Genomic DNA, 13,190 nt, shown 5'->3' with positions numbered 1-13,190 from the left:
CTATCATTTTCTCAAAACATAATTTCTCCACATGATTTTCTTAAAGATGCTTCTTGGTATTTTGTCTGGATCTCAATGATACAGTTCAATGAATAATTCCATCTCACAATTGCATTGTATATTAAGCTAGAATAGGTAATCAGGTCTTTTTAGTCCAGATCTTAAGGGATATGTACCGTATTTTTCAGTGTATAAGACGCACCAGAGTATAAGACGCACCTTAATTTTTTTTTGGTGTGGAGGGAAAACAAGAAAAAAAGAATTCTGCCTCTGCCTACCATGATCCTGATGCTGGTAGACAGAGGCAGAATTCTTTTTTTCTTGTTTTTTAAAATGTGTGTAAAATCTTGTGCCAAACTGATTTAATTAATATGATGGCTATTCACAATTAAGATCAATTAATATTTAACTGATTAATATTAATTATGTAAAAAGGCAGTTCCTAGTTTGTTTATCTCTATCAATGCTGGTTGGATTTGACGGGGAGTGGAGTTCAGAAATATTTGAAGAACCTGCAAGTTATTTAAAAACAATAAAGCACAAGGGCTGCACTAGCTGTGTTTTCAAAGTTCAGTGACTCCCCCAGAAGGGAGTACATAAAAGATTTCAGCAGTTCAAATTTTTGCAGCCCAGATTGGGTAGCCTAAAATACATATTATCAAATACATATGTCTTGGGTCCTGCGCATGAGCCAGGCTGGTAGAGCCAGGCGCTATTACATCAACATCTGCAGCAACCAGCTAATCGGGAGGCCAGAGCTTCGGCCAGATCCTGAAGGTTCCTGCTGGTTACTGCCACACTCTTTAGAGCTGGGCCGCAAGGAACTGAGCCGCAAACAGCTGCATGGGCCATGCCCCCTGCGACATCGTATTCCACCCGCACCCTGAGCTTGGCTGGCCGCATGACCCAATTCTGCCACCTGGTGAACGACATGGCCTTGAAGGCAATAGAGAAAAATTTCTCCCCACAACTGGACCACACCAATGCCGTCCCCCTCAACCACCAGAGGGCCTCTGGTGGCTCAACAGACTAATGCAGTCTGTTATTAACAGCAGCTGCTTGCAATTACGGCAGGTTCAAGTCCCACCAGGCCCAAGGTTGACTCAGCCTTCCATCCTTTATAAGGTAGGTAAAATGAGGACCTAGATTGTTGGGGGCAATAAGTTAACTTTGTATATAATATACCAGTGATTCCCAAACTGTGAGCCGCGGCTCCCCAGGAGCAGCGCCACTCCTGAGGGGCAGAAAAACGTTATGTACATGCGGTGCCGCGAGATCCCAGATGCACCAGAGTATAAGACGCACCAGAGTATAAGACGCACCAGAGTATAAGACGCACCAGAGTATAAGACGCACCAGAGTATAAGACGCACCAGTGTATAAGACGCACCAGAGTATAAGACGCACCTTAATTTTTTTTTGGTGTGGAGGAAACAAGAAAAAAGAATTCTGCCTCTGCCTACCATGATCCTGATGCTGGTAGGCAGAGGCAGAATTCTTTTTTTCTTGTTTTTTAAAATGTGTGTAAAATCTTGTGCCAAACTGATTTAATTAATATGATTGCTATTCACAATTAAGATCAATTAATATTTAACTGATTAATATTAATTATGTAAAAAGGCAGTTCCTAGTTTGTTTATCTCTATCAATGCTGGTTGGATTTGACGGGGAGTGGAGTTCAGAAATATTTGAAGAACCTGCAAGTTATTTAAAAACAATAAAGCACAAGGGCTGCACTAGCTGTGTTTTCAAAGTTCAGTGACCCCCCCAGAAGGGAGTACATAAAAGATTTCAGCAGTTCAAATTTTTGCAGCCCAGATTGGGTAGCCTAAAATACATATTATCAAATACATATGTCTTGGGTCCTGCGCATGAGCCAGGCTGGTAGAGCCAGGCGCTATTACATCAACATCTGCAGCAACCAGCTAATCGGGAGACCAGAGCTTCGGCCAGATCCTGAAGGTTCCTGCTGGTTACTGCCACACTCTTTAGAGCTGGGCCGCAAGGAACTGAGCCGCAAACAGCTGCATGGGCCATGCCCCCTGCGACATCGTATTCCACCCGCACACCCTGAGCTTGGCTGGCCGCATGACCCAATTCTGCCACCTGGTGAACGACATGGCCTTGAAGGCAATAGAGAAAAATTTCTCCCCACAACTGGACCACACCAATGCCGTCCCCCTCAACCACCAGAGGGCCTCTGGTGGCTCAACAGACTAATGCAGTCTGTTATTAACAGCAGCTGCTTGCAATTACGGCAGGTTCAAGTCCCACCAGGCCCAAGGTTGACTCAGCCTTCCATCCTTTATAAGGTAGGTAAAATGAGGACCTAGATTGTTGGGGGCAATAAGTTAACTTTGTATATAATATACCAATGATTCCCAAACTGTGAGCGGCTCCCCAGGAGCAGCGCCACACTCCTGAGGGGCATGAGAGAGCAGTCCGCTCCATAATGCGGTGCCGCGAGATCCCAGATGCACAAAGCCGGACACGGCCGCAGCGAGGGACTCGCACACGCAACTCGAGACAACTCAAAAGCCAAGGGCTGCACTAGCTGTGTTTTCAAAGTTCAGTGACTCCCAGAAGGGAGTACATAAAAGATTTCAGCAGTTCAAATTTTTGCAGCCCAGATTGGGTAGCCTAAAATACATATTATCAAATACATATGTCTTGGGTCCTGCGCATGAGCCAGGCTGGTAGAGCCAGGCGCTATTACATCAACATCTGCAGCAACCAGCTAATCGGGAGGCCAGAGCTTGGCCAGATCCTGAAGGTTCCTGCTGGTTACTGCCACACTCTTTAGAGCTGGGCCGCAGGAACTGAGCCGCAAACAGCTGCATGGGCCATGCCCCTGCGACATCGTATTCCACCCGACACGCTGCCCAACACGGCCGCGCCACCACGCCGACGGCATCGGGAAAGAGGGCTGCGCGAAAATAGCAAAACCACCCGTTAGTTCCTCCCAGGTGAGCCAGGCTGGAGGCGAGAACAGCCACCTCCTCCACAAGGCGGAGACCCGAGGGAACAAGGGGATCGCGAGAGGCCAAACTCCGAGACCAAGCAGGGACCCCACGCCTGGGAAAGTTCCACAGAGGCCGCTCCCATCAAAGGAGATGGCGTCCATCAGCAAAACATGAGTATGCCAAACACTTTGTAGAAACAGACTTTTGATTAAACTCACATACCTATGTGATATCTTTGAAAAGTTGAATGTGTTGAATCTCTTTACAAGGAGGCAATATGCACATTTTAAAGTTAACAGGAAAGATTTCAGCTTTCAGAAAAAGATTCAGAAAAACAGACAAAAATTAAAAAAAATCGGATGTACCGAAAAAGATTGGGAACCTCTGTAATATACAAATGGATGAAGACTATTGCTTGACATAGTGTAAGCCGCCCTGAGTCTTCGGAGAAGGGCGGGATATAAATGCAAATAATAATTTAAAAAAAACCGCATCAAGTATAAGGGCATCCCGAAGGCCACGCTGCTCCGGACGCTGTTGCAGGAGTCAACCGCCCCCAGAAGAGGCTGGAGAGCCAGACAATTCCCTCATGCTGCCTTTCCCTTCGCCCTACGTCTGTCCGCCGCCCAGCCCGCAGTACGAAGCTCCGAGACCCCCTCCGCCCAAGCCAGCCCTGCCTGCCACCACTCCGCAGTGGGGTCTCTGGCACCACTCCTACATGGACCTTCAGGATTATTGCAACAGCCAGGACTCGGCGCCTAGCCGGTCCCCCGCGAGTTGGTAATGACCATTGAACTGACATTGCTCAGTTCTGCTGCCCAGGCCCAGTTGGAGATCTGTGGCCAGGAACTCCAGCTGAACTCGCAGCGCTCTGCTGCCTACCACCTGCGCATCCCATTGCCCTATGCAGTGGATGAGAGCCGTGGCCGGGTCACGTTCAACAAAGCCGCATGCCGTCCTCTTCTGCAAATTGCTTCTGAGAATTGAGGAAAAAAACGCCGGAAAACGCCATGTAGGGTGGCAACGCTCTTCTTCCTCCCCGATTGCCCGAAGCGTTGCCTCCCTGCATGGTGTTTTCCGGCGGGTTTTTTCTCAGTTCTCAGAAGCAATTTGCAGAAAAGGAGGAGGAGGACGCACACCTTTGCAAATTGCTTCAGGCAATCTGGGAGGAAAAAGAGTGTTGCCTCCATACATCGTGTTTTCCTCCCCGATGCAATTCGCACAGCCGCGTGTCCTCAGGAAAATGCAGCAGCGGGGATTTTAGGCCAACAACCTCTGAAGGGTGGGGGGGTGGCGGGGAGGTGGGGGTGCATTCGGCGTATAAGACGCACCCAGATTTTCACCCTCTTTTTATACACCGAAAAATACAGTAATCCAAAGAACTCAAGTCCTAATCAACTTCAAAAATTGAGATAGAAATATTGAAAAACCAAGAAGATGCCACCCCTTTTCAAAGTAATAAATGATTATACTAAATATGGAAAGCAAATCTAAAAGTGAAAGTACTTATCTCTTGAATTATAGTTTATCTTGGAACAAAATTTTACTTTCTTCTGAATTATCAATCAACATTTAAAAAAGATATCTCCACATTTCCTTTCATATTGTGGTTCACATATCACAGATAATTAACAGTATTCAAAATTTAGTCATACAATAATCAAACAAATATCCTGGCACACATTTTTCTATTGTTCCCACTATTGTTCTGCCAGCAGAACATTGAACAAGTCAATATTTGTTTAACTAAACTAAAATTCTAGACTTGTTCTCCTAACAAGCCAGGTTCTAACTGTTGGATGCAGGCTCCTTTCCAGCAGAAATAATTAGAAGTATGTAGAAGCTCTTAAATGTATTTGTAATAAATCAAGGTAATTTCATAGAAAATTAATCTATAAAATAGCCCCCAAATCCTCCACCAGGAGAAAAACTGTACTTCATTTTCTCTTCTTTTTGTTACATTATGAAATTATTTTCCTGAAGGGAAGAGCATCCAATATATTTGGATACTTAAGGATCTGCAGCAATGCTTGCATACATTGCAAATTATCCTTCTTCTTAATAGAATAACTTTCATCTCTATTGCAATCAGTTGCTTTACTAATACTACCAAGCCTCTTGCCTTATTTTTTATCTGCTGCAGCAAACACTTGTCCTAACCATTGCCTCTTGAACTTCAGCACCTGTATCATCAAGCATGACTCCTGCAGAAAGGTAACAGTAGTAAAAATAGTGTCTAAAAAGTGCAAGATATGTATCTTTTCTGGACTTCCAGTATATTTATATTTATATAAAATATTGGAAACTACATTAGCTATACAAAAACAAAACTACAGGTTAGTTATTGATTTTAAGCAATATATCAATATTTCTATTATAAGCTCTTAACAGAATAGCAAAGAGAAACAGCAACTAACCCTATCATTAATCAAAAATATAGGAAAAGAACTCTTTGTAGTTTATTTTAAAAATTATATCTTCTTTATGGTTCAAATAAACTAATAATTTTATTTATTATTACTATTCTGCATCCAACTTTAAAGCCACAAAATCATTATTGGGTCTATGAATCCATTCTCTAGTGCTGAATGTATATCAAAAGATAGAAATACCTTAGCAGTTCCAACTATGTTTGCTATATCTGTAATGTATAAGACATAGTACATGAAGAACAAAAGCACTGTGCAATAATCAATATAAAACTTTCATTAATGGCAGCATACTTATAAACACTGTTGTAATAAAAAATTGAGGGAATTTATGTTAGATTAAGAAGAATAACATGAATAATCAATCATGTCAATAATTACTTTGAAACAGTTTGATGTAAGTGAATGTGTTTTTGGATTTTTTTTCTTGTTTTCTTTTGTTGTGTGTTTAGTTTTAAAAATGTAAAATATTAAAAATATTTTTTTTAAAAATAATTACTTTGAAACAATGATATACTTGAAATCAAAAGAGCAATGAATATGTTAAAGCAGAATTTTAATATAATGTATAATATTAATTGACAACAAATAAAGTATGATGAACTGTAAAATAAGCATTGCCTGGTTTCTTATGCTAATGAAAACAAAAAAAAGAAAGACATAAAACCTCTTTATATTAGAGAAATAAAATAACATAAAAGTTAATTGGCCATTTATAATGTATGGGATCTCTTATTAGTATAAATAAGAATATCAATTTTTAGATAATCAGTTTTGGAATATTAATTTTTTGTTATGATATAACTAATATTTTCAGAACCAAAGTTCTTACCATGCCTTTTCCATCTATGGCCCCGAATAGACATGCTGGTCACAGCATTTCTTGATATCCGTGATGCTGTAGGAGTAATTTCAACTTGAATACATTTAGTACCTTCTTTGTTAGATTTTATGGCACCTTGAGGCAATGAAGCTTTTATTGCATTAGCTACCTAAAGAAAATAACAGTAATTAAATAAAATGTGGGTGAGATTGTCCCATTAACATCAGATTTTGAATTGAAACAATATTTATCATACATCAAAAATTGCATCAGATATGACAAAAATCAAGAGAGGTAGTAATTTGATTTCCATCTGTTCACAATTACCGCTTTAGTTCAGATGATTAAAGACTTCAAACAAAAAACATTCACTTTAAAAGCTATTGCCAAATCCCATTAATGATTACATTTCCTCATCTTGTTTTTTTTTTAAGCCACCCACTAAACAGTGTATAGATTTTTTCCCCTGACAATTTATTTCCTCTGTGCAATCATTCTTTCAGTAACTGAAATCTTTCAGATTAAGAAAAATAATGAATCAGTGCTTTGGACTATAGGATGGAGATATGTGTTTGCATGCACTCCAGAAAAGCATTTTTCTGCCAGTTATTTATTGAACAATCTAGTAGAAACAGATTGTTGCTTTCTCACTAGTGAGACTTCCTCTTAGTGCTCAATGATCCTGCTAAAAAATTGCTGTGCTCTGTAGCATGGAATATTTATGACTTCCGATTAATATAATGTTGCAGATATATAGTAGGACTGTGCAAAGCATCTATTTTGAAGACACAAATGTGGCCTGGACTATGCAAAACAATGATATGACAACAACATCTATCTACAACTGTCTTTAAGACATTGGGAAAAATGGTTTAAGTTGCAGGCACCTGCTGTGTTCGTGGTCATTGCACTCCAAAGCATGAATCCAGTTCTGCCTTAGGCATAGTGAAGCCACCAGGTGGCTGTAAACCAGTTAGACTCTCTCAGCCTTAGGAAGAAGGCAATGGCAAACTGTTTCTGAAAATGTTGTCAATTAAACTGCATGGATTTGTCCAGAAAATTGCAGAGTTAAAATGGACTTGAAGGTTTAAAAAAAAAAGAGGAAAATATATTCCAACTATCAGATAAAAATATAGCCTGGGAATTTTTATAGAATTTGAATGATGCACTTAAACTATGTCTATGAAAATTGCAATATAAAAATACATGGAAACCATTTTTGTGAGCCACAAGGGTAAAGCACTGTGTTGAATATGCCTATATCTGCCTGCAGAACTATAACATATCAAAATGTGCTTTCATACATACTGTCCTTTGTTTATGTAATGTCAAACAGAAGATACAAAACAGGTTTCCTCTATGCAAAGACTCAATCTCAGAATCCATCACATAAGAAGCAACATCTTGCTGAAAACCATTATCCTCACATTATTGCCTGACAGATATTGACTGATACTTACTCGTAACATCAGGAAAGGCCTCAGAATGCAGATTTAACTTTGGGTAGAAAATTAGATTAACCCAGACAAAATTATTTTTGGCCAATACTTGCTAAATATAAGCTAGGCTTTGCTTTCAGATTCTAATCATGAAGTTTTCTTTGATGCACATGTTTCAGGAATCCCAAATTGCTCTGAGAAATCTAGATTTCAGCATTCTGTAATTAAAATAAGGGCCCAGTTCTGTATCATACAAAAAGCTAATTTTGCTTTTTTGGTCAAGTCTTCTGATAATTTACCTCTAAGTGTTATTCACTAAAATGATGGGTTTATGCCCTCAAATCCTTCCTAAAGTGAAATAAACATTATTGAAAGCAACACTACAATTGCATGCAATAACACTGGAGTATTTAAATCAGCTACTTTAAGTGGTAGAGTTTGAATTAAGATTGAAAAGTAAGACTGAAAAGTAAAATGCTAAAATATAACCTTGTCTTACAAACGTTTGCATATACTTTGTAATTTGTCCCATTCAGATTACAACTAAGTCGTACATAGGTGCTATTGTGGAATGTGTTGATAAATGAGAAAATCATTTATCTATGTCAGTATACCTGTTTGCCCCAAATTTGTCTCTGGATATACCAAAAGTCCTCAACCTTAGAACTATTTATTTAGTAACCGTTCAAAGTTACAACAGCATTGAAAAAAGTGACTTATAACTAGTTCTCACACTTACAACTTGGCAACTGGCAAATATTTATGACAGTAGCACTGTCCTGGGATTATGTAAACACCATTTGTGAAGTTCCCAACCAACTTCTAGAAAGCGAAGTCAATGGGGGATACCAGGTTCACTTTAAGACCACATGATTCACTTAATAACTATAATGATTTGCTTAACAATTGTGGGGAAAAATGTTATAAAATGGAGGAAAAAATGTTTAAAAACTGCCTTGTTTAGTAACAGAAATGCTGGGCTCAATTGTGGCTCTGAATTGAGAATAGCTGTAGAGTCAACAGCATTTCTAAAATCCAAGAATGCATCACAAAAGGAGGATGCTGCCAACACTAAGTTCCTATTTGTTTATTAGGTTTTTTCACAATCTTGATAATATATTGGGGGACACCCTAAACACTATTTGCTCTTCACCTGAAACTGACTCATTTTCTATTCAATCTGAAAGTTCCAACCAGAATGCCAGACATAGAGTTTGCAAATATTGCTCAACACATTGATTGGACTGTAACTGTCAACTTATTTCTTATACCTTTGTCAAAAAGAGGAATTATAATACTCAAACCCCAATCATTGGGTATCCCATCTTATCAATGTCTATGAAGACAGAAGGCAAAAATGGAATTTACATTTAATATTTTTCTTAAATAACTCTGACAGTTACTTCCTGGCATTTTACCAGGCCTAAGCTGCTGTATTGAAAATTCTATTGCTCTAATTGCGAGCCAGTTTAGTCTAATAGTTAAGGCACACTGTACTAGAAACCAAGAGACTATGAATTCTAGTCCCAATTTAAAAATGAAAAAGTGGGTGACTTTGGGCAGGTGACTCTCTTTCAGCCCAATCCACCTCACAAAGGTGTTATGGACAAAATAGTAGAAAGAAAGAGTATTGCCATCTTGAGTTTTTTATAAAAATAATAAAGATAGAATTTTTAAATCTAAATAAAATAAATATTAACTTTAATATCTTAGAAACTAAGACTGTGGGCAGTCCGGAGTGAATCTTCAAAAAATGCTCAGCAGGATCTATGTGGATGTTGCCACCTCTGTACTAATATGATCAAAAGGGGGTTTTATGAATAGGACATCTGATCCTTCCTCCTTAAAGAACTGAAAGAATTTACTAGTTTTGTAATCTAACAAATTTTTATTTCATTCTTTGGAGAAATTATATGAAAAACAATTCCTACCAACAGTGCCCTGGCATTTAGAAACTTCCTTTGCTATTTAACTTGTCGACAAAATTATCTAATCAATTTTCAATGCAATGAAGTCGATTTTCAAACCATAGAAACAATTTTATTAATGAAAATGTATTCAGGTGACCATGGGAGAGGGGTAGCCATCAGAGTTTCAAAACCAGGTTGTAAGTGGTCCTGAAGAAGTCTGTTGTAATTATGAACAATCGCTAAGTGACTGCTCTTAAGTAAAAGACTATCTGTATAGCACAGAATCAGGATACTAAACTTTCAGTGTTACCTTCCAGTCAATTCAAGACCAATTTTAAAATGGTGAGTATTGCCTTAAGGTGTCCTACAGCAGCAGTTTCATGGAAGACAATTTTTCCATGGACCATGGCGGGGGGGGGGAGTGAAAAGGAGGAGCACGCAACCTAGATCATTCACATGCGTAGTTTATAGTAGGGTTAGCGCTCATATGAGAATCTAATGCCTGATGATCTGAGGTAGAGGTGAGGTGATGATGCTAGCACTGGGGAGCAACTTAAAATACAGATGAAGTTTTGTTCATTTGTCCACTGCTTACCTCCAATTGTATAGTTTGGTTTCTAACAGGCCATGGATTGATATCAGTTCATTGCCTGGGGGTTGGGGACCCTTGCCCTATAGCACATAATCAGGATTGCTAAATTAGTGGAAGCTTCTACACAAACAGCCTGTCCACTGAAATCTTTAGGAAAAGTACTTCACACATTGTGGTGCATTAGATTTTCTGACAGTGATAATGCAAGCCAAGAAACAAATAGTTTGGTAGTGACGTCTATTACAAAACTCCACAATCTTAGGATAGCAATTTAGTTCTTGTATTTTTCACTACATGAATACTTAATTACAAAAATTATTCAACCTTCAATAATCTGTTTTTGTTAGTTTTTGTTTCTTGTTATAGAATGCTATAACTTCTACACAGTCTATGAGAACATGCTTTTCAGATTTTAATAATAATAATAATATCAGAGTTGGAAGGGACCTTGGAGGTCTTCTAGTCCAACCCCCTGCCCAGGCAGGAAACCCTACACCATTTCAGACAAATGGTTATCCAACATTTTCTTAAAAATTACCAGTGTTGGAGCATTCACAACTTCTGCAGGCAAGTCGTTCCACTTATTAATTGTTCTAACTGTCAGGAAATTTCTCCTTAGTTCTAGGTTGCTTCTCTCTTGATTAGTTTCCACCCATTGCTTCATGTTCTACCCTCAGGTGCTTTGGAGAATAGTTTGACTCCCTCTTCTTTGTGGCAACCCCTGAGATATTGGAACACTGCTATCATGTCTCCCCTAGTCCTTCTTTTCATTAAACTAGTCATACCGAGTTCCTGCAACCGTTCTTCATAAGTTTTAGCCTCCAGTCCCCTAATCATTTTCGTTGCTCTTCTCTGCACTCTTACATCGTGGCAACCAAAACTGAATGCAATATTCCAAGTGTGGCCTTACCAAAGTATTATAAAGTGGTATTAACACTTCACATAATCTTGATTCTATCCCTCTGTTTATGTAGCCCAGAATTGTGTTGGCTTTTTTGGTAGCTGCTGCACACTGCTGGCTCATTTTTGCTTTTTAAAAAATTATTTTAAGCATTTTAGTTGGTCTGTGACTGAATAAATGATGATGAGATGATGATGATGATGACGGAAACATTTTATGTTTCTGTAAGATACTTTAATTATGTGAGTTAAATATACAAAAATATTCAAAATAAATTTAAAAACCTGAAGAAGAATAAATTCGACACAAAACACCTACCAATAGTGGTTCTGGATATAACTCCAATTGTGCTCTGTATAAAACATCATCCATTGCTTTACGAGCCAGATCCCATTCTCCATTATAACTAGAATGTTAAGCCAAAAAATGAAAACTGACCGCATGCTATAATATACTATGATTATTCTTTCATTATCACAGCCATGCATATTAGTCATGAACAGATATTTAGTAAATGGTTTATAATATTATAAATACAAAAATTATACATTCAAGAAAAATTAGTAATATTGGGAAATATTTCAATGATTATAGAATATATTTTATTTTTAGCCATTTAACTATGTCTAGGTCATCTTATTTTGTTCCCTTCTGTAATGTTAGGTAAAAAATATATCAACTGCTATAGTATTTTAGAAAATCAGATTGGCAATTGATTCTTTATATCTTTTGTTATATCATTCATATCCACAATGAATTCAAAATGGATCAGTCATGATAGAACAAGGATATGATGTTTCATTGTACTTAAAGGTAGCATTTTATAAAAAAATCATATCTCGATTATTTGTTTCTCCATACCCGTTTTTTATGCCCAAAAACCTCCCTAATCATACTACTGCAATTCAGTAGCTTTGTTTCCTGTGATTATCAGCAAAGAGCAGTAGTATATATCTTAAGAATAATAATACAGGAAAAAACAAAAAAGAAAAAAATGTTGCAACTCTATTGAAACCAGAAAAAAGCCTGAAAATTTCTTGCAACATGTATGATGAAATTTCACCCATCTGACATCCACTTCTGGTCTGTATTTCAAGGTGGCCATGAATTCAACTCAAACTGAATTCAACAGTTTAAGTCCTAACACCTATAAAAAATATTAATCCTTCTTACAAACATGTAATACCAAGTATCAAATGAGATGGGATAAAGCATTGATGTAATTCAAATCTCTAACATTTTGAATCTGTTATTATGAAACTAATTAAATGTAATTTAATATCTATATGAAATTAAATGGCTTGTATATGAATATTCATGCATGCGTGTGCGCACACACACACACACACACACATTGGGGATAGACAGATGAGAAAGAGAGAGACAGAGATAGATAGATAGATAGACAGACAGACAGATTCTCCATGGAAGCATTAGTGATCAGAAAAAATTAATATCGCCTCTACATCACTACTTCAAAGCAGTTATAAGGGGCTGCTACTTTTAAAATACAAATATATGCTGTATCTCAATCACAATGTTTCTGTCATGACTATTATTGTACCAGAATGCAAGTTTGCCTTCTCAATATGGTTTTATTAAAACCAGGAAAATAGCAAAATCTTAACTATCAGGAAGTTGCTAAAATTGCTAATTAAAAACTTAGATAATTTTCAAACAGAACGCTATCTATAAAAGAAATTTGAACATTTAAAAACATCAAAAATTATAAATTCAAGATTTTGCATATTTAGCATATATGTTTCTATCATTTAACATGCACACTTTTCCTTTCACCCAGTGTTGATTTCATTACAGGTAGTTGAGTTATGATGGCTAAGAATTGGGGGCATGTGGGTGGAGTTGAGCACTGCTGTGGTCCTAAGTATGAGCAAGATGACAATCACTCAAATTTTGGTTACGTGACCATGGGGCCATTACTTTAGGACAAAAGAACCATTCTTTTAGCACCATCATAACTTCAAATGGTTGATGGTTGTTAAATAAGAATTATCTGTAATAATTTCAGAATCACCACCCTATGGGCATAAGATATTTAATCATTGTCATGTATATATTGTGGTTTGATGATAAATGTTTAACAATTGGCTCTGCCAATTCCATTGCCACCAC

The 13,190-nt window shown here is 37.8% G+C and overlaps 1 protein-coding gene across 9 annotated transcripts in view; it reads right to left on the bottom strand.

Moving 5' to 3' along the window:
- Positions 1-13,190, bottom strand: part of HYCC1 (hyccin PI4KA lipid kinase complex subunit 1) — a 101,562-nt gene that overhangs the window by 59,704 nt on the left and 28,668 nt on the right. For 8 of the 9 annotated variants that reach the window (XR_009154798.1, XR_009154799.1, XM_058179739.1 and 5 more), the window contains 2 exons: positions 11,376-11,463; positions 6,225-6,384 (listed from right to left, as the gene is read on the bottom strand). Coding sequence is in view for 6 of the 9 variants with exons in the window: in XM_058179739.1 (XP_058035722.1) it covers positions 6,225-6,384; positions 11,376-11,463 (248 nt within the window). In the remaining 3 variants the exon portion in view is untranslated. Of the gene's footprint in view, positions 1-3,345; positions 5,168-6,224; positions 6,385-11,375; positions 11,464-13,190 lie in introns of all 9 variants that reach the window. The other variant, XR_009154797.1, reaches the window with a different exon arrangement.

The sequence above is a fragment of the Ahaetulla prasina genome, chromosome 4 (assembly GCF_028640845.1).
Source record: "Ahaetulla prasina isolate Xishuangbanna chromosome 4, ASM2864084v1, whole genome shotgun sequence".
In the NCBI taxonomy this organism is placed as follows: Eukaryota; Metazoa; Chordata; class Lepidosauria; order Squamata; family Colubridae; genus Ahaetulla; species Ahaetulla prasina.
This window is presented reverse-complemented; position numbering and strand designations above follow the sequence as displayed.